The sequence below is a fragment of the Tachyglossus aculeatus genome, chromosome 20 (assembly GCF_015852505.1).
Source record: "Tachyglossus aculeatus isolate mTacAcu1 chromosome 20, mTacAcu1.pri, whole genome shotgun sequence".
NCBI lineage: Eukaryota > Metazoa > Chordata > Mammalia > Monotremata > Tachyglossidae > Tachyglossus > Tachyglossus aculeatus.
In genome coordinates this window covers 16,069,128-16,085,298 of record NC_052085.1, presented here as the reverse complement: position 1 = coordinate 16,085,298, position 16,171 = coordinate 16,069,128, and the positions used below count along the sequence as shown (strand labels likewise).

The following is a 16,171-nucleotide window of genomic DNA, read 5'->3' as shown; positions in this document are numbered from 1 at the left end:
GCTTGGGAAGTCCAAGTTGGCAACATCTAGAGACGGTCCCTACCCACCAGCGGGCTCACAGTCTAGAAGGGGGAGACAGAGAACAAAACAAAACATATTAACAAGATAAAATAAATAGAATAAATATGTACAAATAAAATAGAGTAATAAATACGTACAAACATAAGGGGCGGCCCTGGCATCAATCGATCGTATTTATTGAGCGCTTACTGGGTGTAAAGCTTTTGGGAGAGTACAAAATCATGGCAAGTGAATGCTGCTTCTCACTGAGCAATGTCTGTCTGAATCTCTATCTAGCAGATGTGACCTTCCCCAAGAGGAGAAGAGCAAGAAAACCCGAAGAGGTCACATCTGGGAGCCTCGGGAGGCCTGTAAAACCTGCAAGAGTTGTTGCCCACACGGAATACAGGACTATCAAAGTGCACATCCCAACCTTTTTTGCTTCATTAGGAAGTTTAAAACTCTACAGGATTTAGAATTTTCTCCAGCGCAGCGATGATAATCGAGAGGGATTAGGATTACTTAATGAAAAAAAATCCTAATTATTCTTAGGTGTTTGACAGTCAGCTAAATGACTGCCAATAATTCACTAATTCTTTTGGGAGAGTACAATATAACCCAGGTGGTAGCCGCATTCCCTGCTTATAAGTTTGTACAGATTTATTACTCTATTTTACTTGTACATATTTACTCTTCTATTTATTTTGTTAACGGTGTGCATCTAGCTTTAATTCTATTTGTTCTGACGACTTTGACACCCATTTACGTGTTTTGTTTTGTTGTCTGTCTCCCCCTTCTAGACTGGGAGCCTGTTGTTGGGTAGGGACCGTCTCTAGATGTTGCCGACTTGTACTTCCCAAGCGCTTAGTACAGCGCTCTGCACACAGTAAGCGCTCAGTAAATACGATTGAATAAATAAGGAACCGACCGGGCCAGGGAAACACCGAGGACACTTTGGGATCCGAGTTAAATGCATTTCTGTCAGAATGACTGTTTTCGGTGCACATTTAGGGTAGAAGTCTGTTAATATTAACGTTGATAATAATATCTGTTCAGTGTCTATGGGCCAAGCATTGTGCTAAGCTCAGGGGTAGTTAAGGGATAATAAAATTGGATGTGATCCCTGTCCCACATGGGGCTCATAATTTAAGACGGAGGGAGAACAGGTATCGAACTCCCATTTTATGGGTGAGGAAACTGAAGCTCAGTCAATCACTCAATCAGTGCTATTTATTGAGGGCTTACTAAATGCTTGGGAAGTACGATACAGTACAACAGGCACATTCCCTGCCTGCACCAAGCTTACAGTCTAGAAGCCCAGAGAAGTTAAGTGACTTGTCCAGGCAAATAGAGGAATGATATTCAAATTCAAGTCTCCTGACTCTTTATCCCATACTCTTTCCATTAGGCTACATTGCTACCCACAGTGCCGTTAAGGAATTAGGAAACATCCATCCGACAGTGTGAACATATTTGGGTAAGGCGCACGGCGACATTGGAAGAACAAATCTATACGCACGGTGAGGTCTACCACATGAGTTTTCTCTAACATAGTGTTCTTTAAGACGGCGGTCAGGTTATGTGAGAACAGTTTCTCCCAGCGTGATAGCCAGTGAGAGAGAAAACTCACAGCAAAGACCCTGAGCGCTCTTTTATTACTAGATCCCCATTTCCCCCTTTAGTGTCTAACCACATCATTTTAACAATGACAGAGAGAGACATCTCTGGATTTGGCAAAGTCCAAATATTTAGACTGTGGGCCCACTGTTGGGTAGGGACTGTCTCTATATGTTGCCAATTTGTACTTCCCAAGCGCTTAGTACAGTGCTGTGCACACAGTAAGTGCTCAATAAATACGATTGATGATGATGATAAAACAGGACAAAGTTGAAATGGAACTGTTCACCGCTGACCATAAGTTCATTCATTCAATTGTATTTATTGAGCGTTTACTGTGTGCAGATCACTGTACTAAGCACTTGGGAGGTACAAGTGGGCAACATATAAAGACGGCCCCCTACCCGACAATGGGCCTAGAAGGGGAAGACAGACAACAAAACATGTGGACAGGCGTCAAGTCGTCAGAATAAGTAAAACTAAAGCTAGATGCACCTCATTAACAAAATAATAGAATACTGAATATGTACAAGTAAAATAGAATAATGACCCCATGAACTCTCCATGATCCCCCACTCATGTCCTCTTTGACCCCCCCCATGGACTCTCCGTGACCCCATTTGTGTCCTCGATGACCCATTTTTTTACTTTAGAAATGGAGAAAAAATGTCAGAAACCAGTTTACTGTCCCATTTGATCTCAATGACCCGATGAACTCTCTGTGACCCCCATTTGTGTCCTCAGATGACCCCATTTTTACTTTTGAAATGGAGAAAAAAAAATCAGAAACACATTTAATGTACCATTTGACCTCCAATGACCCCATGAACTCTCCATGACCCCATTTGTCCTCAAATGACCCCCATGACCCCATTTGTGTCCTCAGATGACCCCCCCATTTTAAATTTTGAAATGGAGAAAAAAATCAGAAATCCATTTGATGTCCCATTTGACCTCAAATGACCTCATGAACTCTCTGTGACCCCATTTGTGTCCTCAGATGACCCCATGAACTCTCCATGACCCCAATTGTGTCCTCAGATGACCCCATTTTTACTTTTGAAATGGAGAAAATGTCAGAAACGCATTTAATGTCCCATTTGACCTCAAATGACCCCATGAACTCTCCGTGACCCCATTCGTGTCCTCAGATGACCCCATGAACTTTCCGTGACCCCATTTGTGTCCTCAGATGACCCCCTTTTTACTTTTGAAATGGAGAAAATGTCAGAAACCCATTTAATGTCCCATTTGACCTCAAGTGACCCCGTGAACTCTCCGTGACCCCACTCATGTCCTCAGATGACCCCATTTTTAATTTTGAAATGGAAAAAAAAGGTCAGAAATCCATTTAATGTCCCATTTGACCTCAAATGACCCCATGACCTCTCTGTGACTCCATTTGTGTCTTCAGACCCCATTTTTTTACTTTTGAAATGGTGAAAAATGTCAGAAAGCCATTTAATGTCCCATTTGACCTCAAATGACCCCATGAGCTCTCCATGGCCCATGACCTTCTGACTCCCAAGCCCGTGCTCTACCCACTATGCGATGCTGCTTCTCTGATGACCTGGCCACTTATTTTTACTGAGAAAATGGAAATCATTATTTATTCAATCGTATTTATTGAGTGCTTACTGTGTGCACAGCACTGGACTAAGCGCTTGGGAAGTAGTGACGGTCCCTACCCAACAACAGGCTCACAGTCTAGAAGGGGGAGACAGGCAACAAAACAAAACATGTGGACAGGTGTCAAGTCATCAGAATAAATAAAAGTAAAGCTAGATGCACATCACTGACAAAATTGAATAGTCAATATGTATGAGTAAAATAAATAGAGTAATAAATCTGTACAAATCTATATACAGGTGCTGTGGGGAGGGGAAGGAGGTAGGGCGGGGGGATGGGGAGGGGGAGAGGAAAAAGGGGGCTCAGTCTGGGAAGGCCTCCGAGAGGAGGTGAGCTCTCAGTAGGGCTTTGAAGGGAGGAAGAGAGCTACCTTGGCAGATGCGCGGAGGGAGGGAATTCCAGGCCGGAAGGAGGATGTGGGCCAGGGGTCGATGGCGGGACAGGCGAGAATGAGGTACGGTGAGGAGATTAGCGGCGGAGGAGCGGAGGGTGCGGGCTGGGCTGGAGAAGGAGAGAAGGGAGGTGAGGTAGGAGGGGGCGAGGTGATGGACAGCCTTGAAGCCCAGGGTGAGGAGTTTCTGCCTGATGCGCAGATTGATTGGTAGCCATTGGAGGTTTTTGAGGAGGGGAGTAATATGCCCAGAGCGTTTCTGGACAAAGATAATCCGGGCAGCAGCGTGAAGTATAGACTGAAGTGGGGGCATGTTCTCCCTAAATTCACCTCTGCTCCACCCCAATCCTTCCCCATCCTACCCCTTCTTCAACATTCCAAACTTTCCCAGAAGTATCTCAAGGAGATCTCTTGCCTTCCCTCAAAATCACCTCCTCCGCTTGCATCTCTTCCCCCCATCCCTTTGCACATTATCAAAACACTTGCCTTCTCCCATCTTCCCTCCTTAAATGCCATCTGCAACCGTTCCCTCTCCAAAGGCTTCTTCCCCACTGTTTTCCAACATGCCCATGACTCACCTATCCTAAAAAAAACCTCTCCCTTGCCTGGCTGTGTGAAGTTGTGGCTTCACCTATTTATTTGGGTTTGTTTCCCCCATTCCGCTGTCAGTTTCTCCAGGGTAGGGATTGTACCTGAGATTTTCACACATCCCAGCATGCAGTGATGGCTCGCCCATACATCCGATGTTGCTGTCGATGACGCCGGCCCTGTGACTGACTCTTGGTTAAGAAGAGAATTAGATGCAAGGGTATTCCTTCATTCATTCATTCAGTCAATCATATTTATTGAGCGCTTACTGTGTGCAGAGCACTGTACTAAGCACTTGGGAAGTCCAAGTTGGCAACATATAGAGACGGTCCCTACCCAACAGTGGGCTCACAGTCTAGACAGTGGGCTCACTTGCCTGCTATTTGCCCGCTGTGTGGCCTTGGGCAGGTCAGTTAAGTTCTCCGGGCTTCAGTTTCCTCATCTGTAAAACGGTGAATAAACATACATTTTCCCTCTCATTAGACTCTGAGCCCCATGTGGGACAAGGATTGTCTCTGACCTGATTATCTTCTATCATTTAGTACAACAGTGGGCAGATAGTAAGTGCTTAACAAAGAGCACAATTATTATTGTTATTATTATTATTACTATTAGGACATGCAGGGCCAATCTATGCAGGGATAAAAGTAGACAGGTTTTCTAGCTACAACACCCAGCTATCGAAAATAGCCTCCACCGCCGCCCCCATACAAATAGCCCACCCAACAGAACATTGCTCTTCGTACCTGTTGTGGGTGGAACACTTTATTGGACACCTACTGGGAGCAGAGCCTGCCCTGGGGGCTGAGATCCAGGCATGGGTAGGGAGTTGGGCAGTCAGGATCAAACTGAGGAACCCAGGCCACTGAGACCACACAAAAAGGAGATGCTGTGGCCACAGTCACAGTCACTGACCAGACCAACCCGCCTAGCTCTCTCTGTCCTGCTAATAATAATAACTGACATTTGTTAAGCACTTACTACGTGTCAGGCACTGTTCTACGTGCTGCGGTAAATACAAATTGGGTTGGACACTGTCCCTGTCCCACATAAGGCTCCCAGTCTTAATCCCCATTTTTTCAGATGAGGGAAATGAGGCCCAGAGAAGTGAAATGTCTTGCTCAACATCACACAGCAGACAAGTGGCAGAGTCAGGATTAGAACCCAGGTCTTTCTGATTCCCGGGCCCGTGCTCTTTTCCACTTGGCTGCTTCTCCTTCTGGCAGGTGAATGGGACAGTCATTCCCTTCCAATGCCTGAAAACCAGCCCCCATGGATCCCTGGACACTGGTGAAGGAGGGTGGCTTTCCGGTCTCTCTCACCGGGAGAAGCCCTCACGTGACTCAGTAGTCCAGTGCTCTGCACACAGTAAGCGCTCAATAAATACGATTGAATCAACGGAGCCAGGCAGGACCAGGATTCTTGGGTCGAGTTGAGCAGAAAAGCGGCTAAGACGTTACGACCAATGCTAGCGAACAACTGTTAGCTCCCTATTTATTGAGCACTTACTGTGTGCAGAGCAAAGTACTAAACCCTTGGCTTAATTTGATCCCCATTTTACAGATGAGAAAACTAAGGTATAGAGAAGTTAAGTGAACTGCCCAAAGTCACACAGCAAGCGGGTGGCAGGGTTTGGATTGTAGGGGCTGTCCCTATATGTTGCCGACTTGTACTTCCCAAGCGCTTAGTACAGTGCTCTGCACAGTAAGCGCTCAATAAATACGATTGAACGAATGCCCTCTGACTTCCATGCCCTCGCTCTTTCCATTAGGTCACACTGCTTCTCTAAGGGACCCTATCTATCCTATCCAAATCCACCTAGACCTCTCGGCTGCCTTTTTTTTAATAGCATTTATTAAGCACTTACTATGTGCTGGGGAGGTTACAAGGTGATCAGGTTGTCCCACGGGGGGCTCGCAGTCTTAATCCCCATTTTACAGATGAGGTCACTGAGGCACAGAGAAGTTAAGTGTTTTGCCCAAAGTCACACAGCTGACAAGTGGGGGAGCTGGGATTTGAACCCATGACCTCTGACTCCAAAGCCTGGGCTCTTTCCACTGAGCCACGCTGCTTCTTTGACACTTGTCTCTCCAGACCAGGGTGTAGAAGCTGTGGGCCTTGAGATTCTTGTATTTCACCTTGATCTCCCGCTCACCCCCATGAGCTCACTCCATCCCTGCCCTCCTTTTTCCCACCGCTTCCCTCATTCTCACTCTCTCACCATGCCTCACTCTCATCTCTCGCAATGCCAACGTCTTGCTCAAACCCACTTCTCCTGGTAGCTCTTTCCCATTTCACCTCCGGCAGAGCACTGCTCTCCCAGTCTTCAATGCCCTTCTGAAATCATAAATTATTCTGGAAGCTTTTCCTGATTAATCTCTCGTTCCCATCCATCAACGGCCACTTCACCACACTAAGACCACCCCCACCATTGTTCATAGATTTAAATATTTATATATACACCTACCCCTACGTATATTTACCTCCCTATAGCTTCCCCTACTTGTAAATCTATTTTAGTGATTGTTTCCTCCACTAGATTGTAGCCTTCCTGAGGCAGGTATCCTGTCTGCCCAATCTAGTGTACTCTCCCAAGCGCTTAGCACAGTGCTTGCACAGTCAGCACTCAATAAATAAGAATGATTGACTGCTCGAAAGAGGCAACAGGGAAAATTTACTTCAGAAAGCAAGTAGTGAATTCTCCTGTGTTTTTTTTCCCCACGCAAGATTTATCAGTGAAATAAAACAGACACCATTCCCCTCAATGGGCTTGCGGTCTGTTCACAGTTCACTGTAGCTCAGGGAGGATAATTTAAACTATATTTGGCCCCTGTTTATTGCAAGATCAGGCCTCTGTTCACAGTTCACTGTAGCTCAGGGAGGATAATTTAAACTATATTTGGCTTCTGTTTATTGCAAGATCAGGCCCTTGAGACTTTCATACTTTGAGCCTACAAACCCCCTAGTCTTACCAGGTTCATCTTCTCCTTCCTGTTTCTCCTCTAATAATAATTGTGGTGTTTTTCAGGTGCTTAGTAGGTGACAAATACTGCGCTAAGCACTGGGGTAGACTCAAAGTAATCAGATCAGATGCTGTCCTAGCCCCACGTGGGACTCAATAATTTATGTAAGGAGGAAGAGGATCAGGATAAGAATAATAATAATAATAATTGTGGTGTTTGTTAAGTGCTTAGTAAGTGCCAAGTTGTGTTAGATAAACAGTCCCTGTCCCAGTTGGGCTCACAGCCTTAATTTCCATTTTATAGATGAGGGAACTGAGGCCCAGAGAAGTTCAGTGATTTGCCCAAGGTCACACAGCAGACAAGTTGCAGAGTCAGAATTAGAACCCAGGTCCTCCTGACTTCTGGGCCCATGTTCTTATCCACTAAGCCATGCTGCTTCTCTAAAATCCCCATTTCCCAGCTGAGGAGACTGAGGAACAGAGAGATGAGGTGATTTGCCGAAGATCACACAGCAGAGCCAGGTTTAGCAAATGCTGTGCTTCACACATAGTAAGCGCTTAACAAACGCTGTCATTATTATTATTATTAGTCTCCTACTCCAAAGAACCTGCTGTAATTTTGACCCCAAAATGGCTCAAAAAATGCCAGCTGGCTTATCAACATCAGAGAAGCAGCATGGCTCAGTGGAAAGAGCCCGGGCTTTGGAGTCAGAGGTCATGGGTTCAAATCCCGGCTCTGCCACTTAGCTGTGTGACTTTGGGCAAGTCACTTAACTTCTCTGTGCCTCAGTTCCCTCACCCGTAAAATGGGGATTAAGACTGTGAGCCCCCCGTGGGACAACCTGATCACCCTGTATCCTCCCCAGCACTTAGAACAGTGCTTTGCACTTAGTAAGCACTTAATAAATGCCATTATTATTATTATCCTATGACTGCTGACAACTCTGTCTCTGGGATGGAAGTCAGGCTGGCTTAGCATAGCACTGGTCAAACTTTCATTCATATTGTAATGTGGATTCATAAAGGCTTTTTTCCCCACAAGTTATTTTGATCCTATTTTACATAAAAGTTTCAGTTCTCTAACCTCAAACACGCAGCTCTTGGAGGTTAAAAAGAAAAAAAAAAGCAACACGTACCGATTCACTTTGAAAGAGTGAACGCTGAATACTGGATTCAAAATCAATCTAATAAAGAAAAGATGATAGTGAAAACTCACAAATGAGTTCACACTTTCAGCATTTGCCCCCGCGAAAGAGAAAGCAATTAATGATGTTTCAAGAAAACTCATATTTCTGAGCCATGGACCTGATGGAAGATGCTATCGCTATCCCCCACGTCGGCTAGATTTCAAGGAAATCTCAACATCCACTCTCACGGAATAATGCCAACATGGTACTTATTATGGGCGATTATTTTTATCGATTGTATTTCTGATGTTTGTTAAATGTTTACAGTGTGCTGGGAACTCTACGTAGTGCTGAAGAGAGATAATAATAATGGTATTTGTTAAGTGCTTACTATGTGACAGGCAATATACTAAGCGCTGGGATGGATACAAGCAAATCAGAGTGGACAGACTTGCACTTCCCAAGCGCTTAGTACAGTGATCTGCACACAGTAAGTGCTCAATAAATGCAAATGAATGAGTGGTGGCAACATGTAGCCCCAAGTGAGCTCCTGAAAATTGCCCAGTGGCAATCCAGAGGACACTACAAGCTTGGATGGGTCTTTCAGTTCTCTGTTTCTGGCCTTGTGGAAAGGCTTGCTTTGGATTTTCCTGGTTCTCCAATCAGAAGGGTGACCATTCTAATAAAACCAAGGGGCCATTAGCGACTGCCTCTTCCGTGGATGACTTTGTTTTTGACCTTGTTGGGAACTTAATGAATGAAAATAGCCCTAGAGAGTTTTGCTTTGCTCCCTCCTGGCTGCCAGGAAACCTTAATTAGCGAATGCTTGTGGTTTCTGACCACTCTGACACTACAGTCTGTATCCTCGCAGGGCTTGCCAAGGTTTTTAAAGAGGCCCCTCACCCCGGGGAAGAGCTCCCACAGTGCTGTGGACGAATAAAGCTTCTTTACTGTGCCTGGCATTCCTGCTAAAAACATGGCTTTGGATTTTGTCACCAGCGGGGCGCTGGGCGTGGAGCGGATCATCACTAAGGCCTACGTTGCCCTGGTCCGAGGGCGAGGACGGGATGACCATCAGCCAGGTGGCCCTGTCTCCAAGGTGCTGCTGCAGCCGCTCACCGGCCGGACGCCCCAGCTGCGGGTGCACTGCAGCGCCAGAGGCCACCCCATCATGGGCGATTTCACCAACAGGCTCGGGCGGGACAGTATGATGCTGCACGCCCTCCACCTGCGCATCCCAACCGGCCCCAAACTTGTGGAGGCCACCGCCCCAGACCCCTTCATCCCCTCCCTAGGCCCCTGCTGGGTCTCCTTGCGCACAGTCCAACCCCTTAACACCGTTTTTGACACCAATCTACATGTTTTGTTTCGTTGTCTGTCTCCCCCTTCTAGACTGTGAGCCCGTTGTTGGGTAGGGACCGTCTCTAGATGTTGCCGACTTGGACTTCCCAAGCGCTCAAGTCCAGTGCTCTGCGCCCAGGAAGCGCTCAATAAATACGATTGAATGAATCATTTGTGGTGCGCCGTTGCCTGCTTTCACCTTTCCCTTTATCTCTCACCACCTCTCTCCTGAGGAGGGAAGGGATAGGGGGGTAAGAGGGAGGAGGAGGAAGGAGAAAGAAAGGTGGAAGAGGAGGGCCAGGATGAAGGGAAGGGTGGGATGGGGGAAGACGGGAGGCCAACATCAGAGGAAATGAGATTCCCCCCCCGACACTGGCAGTATCTGCATGAGGTTTGATTCTGAGTAGTGTTCAACTGTTGGGTGGGATATAATAATAAAATAATATAATGGTGGCAGAACCCCAGAGTCTCCCCTATCCAGCACCCAAGAGAGCGGGGAAGTTGGGGGAATTCCTCAGTCCCAAGCTCTCCCTGACCCCCGAGACCCAGAGAGAATTACTCAATCCTTCCTGGCTGGAGATCACAGAGTTATGGAGATCAGAGATCTCACAGCAACTGCTCCGGGCTGTGGATCCAGGCGCCTCGGGATCTACCAGGGAAATCCCGGGAGCAGATGTGACCTCACGGACTGTGGTCCCTGAGGACCACTGTATCTGTCACATGGCCTCCGCCCAAGACCTCCTTGTAGGCTCGTTGTGGGTAGGGAATGTGTCTGCTGTTATACTGCACTCTCCCAAGTGCTTAGTACAGTGCTGTGCACGCAGTAAACCCTGGATAAATATGTTTGGCTGACTGAGGTAGAATAATAATAATAATAATGGCATTTATTAAGCACTTACTATGTGCAAAGCACTGTTCTAAGCGCTGGGGAGGTTACAAGGTGATCAGGTTGTCCCATGGGACACAGGGACACAGGTTGTCACAGTCTTCACCCCCATATTACAGATGAGGTAACCGAGGCCCAGAGAAGTGAACTGACTTGCCCAAAGTCACACAGCCGACAGTTGGCAGAGCCGGGATTTGAACCCCTGACCTCTGACTCCAAAGCGCGGGCTCTTTCCACTGAGCCGCACTGCTTCTCTAGAATTGCCCCACTCCTCAGCACACTCAAATCACTTGCTGGGACTTCAGAAAAGAGTTGTCCCGGGCCTCAGCACCTGAAACCAGGTCTCCTTAAGCAGCTGAGGGAAGGGCCGTGGGTCAGCCCCAAAGACTTTGGGACTGCAAACTTGTGGGAAGGAACTGGTTCCAGTGCTGGTGGTTTGCTCAGTGGCACTCCCCCTCTTGCCTCTCCTAGTCACGTTCCCGCCGGGGCAGTGGGAAAACCAAGCCAGTAGGCAGGCATACACACAGTGGGTTGGGAGGGCACACGAGAACTTTCCGAATGATACCCATTTACGGGTCCACAGTGTTCTCCGGGCCACATGAGCCGGAGTTTTTTCAGGATTCCTGCCACCGTGGAAAAGAGCACAGGCCGGGAATTAGAGGACCGGGGTTCTAATCCCCACTCTGTCACATGTCTGCTGTGAGCCCTTGGGCAAGTCCCTTAACTTCTCTGTGCCTCCGTTACCTCATCTGTAAAATGGGATTAAGACTGTGGGCCCAATGTGGGACGTGGATTTCATCCAACCAGATTAGCTTGACTCTACCCCAATGCTTGCTACAGTGTTTGGTCCATACTAAGTGCTGAATAAATACCATTAAAAATGAAATATAGTGAGGAACAACACCACCACCCTCCTGTCTCACCTTTAACCATGGCATAATCCTTGAGTAATCCTTCTCATTTTACCCACACACTCAAACTGTCACAAAATCTTATCAGTTCTACTTTCACAATATTTCTAGAACCCACCCTTTCCTCTCCATCCAAACTGCTCCCAACACTGGCCTCCCTGTCTCCTGTCTCTCCCCTCTCCAGTCCACACATCACCCTGCTGGCAGGATCATTTTTCTACAGAATTGTTCAGGGCACTTCTAAAAACCTCCAAAGGTTGTCCATCCACCTCTGCATCAAACAGTTCTCTCCCTCTTACCTTACCTTCCTGATGTTTGCTCTGCTAACACAAACTTACTCTCCGTTCCTCGATCTTATCCATCCTCCAACTGGCCCAGAATTCGCTCCCCCTTCATATCTGACAGAACACCACTCCCCCGATTTTCAAAGCCCTTCTAAAATCACATATCCTCCAAGTGTTCTTCTCTAAGCCCTTATTTCCCACACCTGCCTTTCCCTCTGGCATAAAGGGTACTCGAACCTCTGTTCCACTTATTTACATCCCCCCACACTGTACTATTTCCCCTATCGACTGTACTGTATTGTATTAGCTCAAGATCTGGGTTCAGTGCTCTGCACAGTAAGCACTCAATAAATACCACTGATCGACTGTGTTGCCTGTAGGTTTCCATAGCCACGCACAACCCCTTACCGTCTCACATGGTCTTTGCACAAGGAAAATATTGTTGGGAAAGAGCTCTGCGGATGAGCTAGAAGAAAGTGCACTCAGTAGCACTTTGGTTAGGATAATTGCCGGGTATCTGAAACTGTAAGCTCTCAAGGTGGCCACAGGCAAGGCTGGTGACAGACTGCTAAGCTGCCTTTGGGTGAAAAGTTGAGAATTTTTTTTCTCAACTAACAAAGGAAAAAAGATCGAAAACTGCCATGGGGTAATGCCTAAACCTTCCTTTTTTGTTGTCATCTTTTTTTTTTTTTTTTAAGTGGCCTTTGTTAAGCGCTTACTATGTGTCAAGCACTGTTTTAAGTCCTGGGGTAGATACAAGCTAATCAGTCCGTGTCCCACTTGGGGCTCACAGTCTTTATCTCCATTTTGCAGATAACTGAGACATTAAGTAATTTGCCCAAAGTGACTTGATTTAGACGAGGGGCGGAGCCGGAATTAGAACCCAGGTCCTCTGACTCCCAAGCCCGGGCTCTTTCCATTAGGCAACACTGTTTCTTGGTTTTTCTGATTCAGTGGAAGATTTATTAATATTCCAAACCCACAGTTGGGATTCTGACCCTGGTCCAAGATTATATTTACAAAATGGACTGAATCTAACACTCCTCTGAATCCGGTTACGTGACAGTGTCTCTGAGAACCGCAACCTCTCCGTACTTAGCACCTTGTAATTTCCAGGGCGAACGCGGGAAATCTTTGCAGACAAAGCAGATTCTGCATCATCCTTTCCATATCGGAAAGCCAAATGCCCACCACCCACTTGTTTATGCTCTCCAGATTCGGCATCTTTTATTTCAGAGCTGCAGCAGGCAAGTCCCTTTGCTGTTGACAAATTATTAAACATCTGGCCAGGAGACTGGGCCCGCTCAGCTGCCTTGCACTGGACAAGGGGTAACACTACTGACCCCATTAACACTGCAGCATCACAGTGCTTGGCACATAGTAAGCGCTCAACAAATACCATTATCATCATCATCATGATCATCATCACTCCGAAGGGCAGAGACAGATGAGGAAGCTGCCCAGATCTGGATGCTAGCTCTACAAAAGCCCTGGTAATAATAATAATAATAATAATAATAATAATTATAGCATTTATTAAGCGCTTACTATGTGCAAAGCACTGTTCTAAGCGCTGGGGAGGATACAAGGTAATCAGGTTGTCCCATGGGGGGCTCACAGTCTTAACCCCCATTTTACAGATGAGGGAACTGAGGCACAGAGAAGTGAGTGACTTGCCCAAAGTCACACAGCTGACAATTGGCCGAGCCGGGGTTTGAACCCATGACCTCTGACTCCAAAGCCCGGGCTCTTTCCACTGAATGATAATGATAGCATTTATTAAGCGCTTACTATGTGCAAAGCATTGTTCTAATAATAATAATTATTATTATGGTATTTGTGAAGCGCTTACTATGTGCAAAGCACTGTTCTAAGCGCTGGGAAGCACTGGGGAGGTTACAAGGTGATGAGGTACTCCCATGGGGGGCTCAGAGTCTTCATCCCCATTTTACAGATGAGGTAACTGAGGGCACAGAGAAGTTAGGTGACTTGCCCAAAGTCACACAGCTGGCAATTGGCAGAGCTGAGACTTGAACCCATGACCTCTGGCTCCAAAGCCCAGGCTCTTTCCACTGAGCCACGCTGCTTCTCCTGGTAGACCTGACTGAAATTATTTCCCACACGGAATGAGGGCCAGAAATTGAGATTTAATCAATATTACCATTGGAAAGAAATACAAGGAGATTCTAATATGTGCAAAGAAGATTTAAATACACACACACGCCAAGGGGTAAATACGGCTGCTCGTGTCCAGGCCCCAAACAGCAATAATAATAATAACAATAATAATAATGGTATTTGTTAAGTGACTACTGTGTGCCAAGCACTGTTCTAAGCGCTGGGCACTGTACTAAGCGCTGTCTGAAGAATAACCCTGAGTAGTTACCAGCAGAAGTGCTGCAAATGGATAGATGTAGCCAGACAAAGAGAGAGAGAGCCATCCATGGTACAAACAATCAATCAATGGTATTTATTGAACGCCTGCTGCGTGCAGACCACTGTACTAAGTGCTTGGGAGAATCAATCAATCGTATTTATTGAGCATTTACTGTGTGCAGAGCACTGTACTAAGCGCTTAATCCAATATACAGAGTTGACAGACATGTTCTCTGCCCTTAAGGAGTTTACAGTCTAGCGATCCCCTGCCCACAAAGAGTTTACAGCCTAGAGATCTTAACCCCATAGCTAAATTCCACCCTAGGTCTGCCCCAAGAGAGGGTGACGCTTTCCACATTTAACAGAGAAGGCAAGTTCCTCCCAGAGTGCCCCAATGGCCTCTGGAAAATGTAGACAGGACAGTTCCCTTGTTCACTGGGTAACTTGGTTTCTTTTCCTAGCCAACTTTCTTCCAGGCTTTTATAGAGGGTTTGAAAGCACACCACTTTGGCTGTAAAACAGCCACCTACATATTGGAAATATCCTCATATAGATCGAAGTCGCCAAGGATTAGTGTAGGAGAGGAGAAGGAAAGAGGAGGAAAGAGGAGAAGGAGAGTAGGAAAGAGGAGAAAGGTGTAAAACCTGCTCAGAAAAGCGGAGGAGGGAGCGGGGAGACGGAAGATGACCGCGACTAGAGTTAGTGGGTGGTTAAAGGTGGATGATGTGGGCTGCAAAGGAGAAAAATAATTATGGTATTTGTTAACCACTTACTATGTGCCAAGCACTGTGGGTATGGGATGGAGGAAAGCAGCAGTGTGGGGCAAATAACAGCCTGAATCCTTCTCCTTTCCCCTGGAGTTCGGTTCAAATCCCGGCTCCACTGGTCAGCTGTGTGACTTGGGGCAAGTCACTTAACTTCTCTGTGCCTCAGTTACCTCACCTGTAAAATGGGGATTAAGACTGTGAGCCTCACGTGGGACAACCTGATCCCCTTGTAACCTCCCCAGTGCTTAGAACAGTGCTTAGCATGTAGTAAGTGGTTAATAAATGCCATTTTACATACACATATATTACACATTTTATATTACACATATATATATCCCAGTGCTTAGAACAGTGCTTGGCACATAGTAAGTGCTTAACAAATACCATTATTATTATTAACTTGTGTCCACCCCAGCACTTAGTACAGTGCGTGGCACATAACAAGCACTTAACAAATACCATTAAAAATAAAGGAGGAAGACGAGGAAGAAAAAATTGAAACCCTCAGGTGTGATCTCCCTAAAATCTTCCCTGCTCCTTTCTACTCCCTCTATCCTCCTGGCTCTTTTCCCATCTGTTCTCTGTTTTAACTTCCTCCTCCCTGTCCCCATTTTATCTCCCTCAACGTCTCTCCCCCCCAGTGCTCCATCCCAACATCCTCGCCCCCACAACATTACGCCTGAAGTCCCCAGGCCCAAAAATCACACGTTTCCCTCCGCCACCATGATAACCTCTTTCCCCAAAGCCATGACGCTGAGCTGCTCAGCCAGAGCTTTTAAAGGGGAGAAGGGCCAAACATCCTGAAGGGTAAATCCTCACCTGCTATAGTGAAACGTGAAGTAAACAGACTCCAGGTCTACAAAATGTCTGTGCTGAGGTGAAAGGTCTGAATTTGCCAATCGAAACCATGGGGAGCAGGGAAGCCTAGTGGAAAGGGCATAAGTCTCGGAATCAGGGGCACGGGTACTAATCTCAGATTTGACACTTCCCTTCTATGAGGCGCTGGGCAAGTCATTTAACTTTGTAGCCCCTCAGTTTTTTCATCTGTAAAAGGAGAATTAAATATCGATTCTCCTCCCTCCCTCCTTAGACTGTAAGCCCTGTGTGGCGTGGGGACTGTGTCCAATCTAATTATCTCACATCCACCGCAGTGCTTAGCACATAGCAAGCAACATGCCTGACTTGATTACCTTGTATCTACCCCAGCACTTAGAACAGTGTTTGACACATAGTAAGCGCTTAACAAATACCACAGTTCTTATTTATTAATTATTGACAGATGCCACAATTAT

The 16,171-nt window shown here is 46.4% G+C and overlaps 1 protein-coding gene across 1 annotated transcript in view; it reads left to right on the top strand.

The window, feature by feature from the left end:
* The window catches only part of LOC119941270, a 147,656-nt gene extending 137,932 nt beyond the window's left edge, over positions 1-9,724 (top strand). The window contains exon 5 of the mRNA XM_038761651.1: positions 9,314-9,724. Within this exon, the coding sequence (XP_038617579.1) occupies positions 9,314-9,525 (212 nt within the window). The 3' untranslated portion in view covers positions 9,526-9,724. The remainder of the gene's footprint in view (positions 1-9,313) is intronic.
* The last annotated feature ends 6,447 nt before the right edge of the window (positions 9,725-16,171 follow it).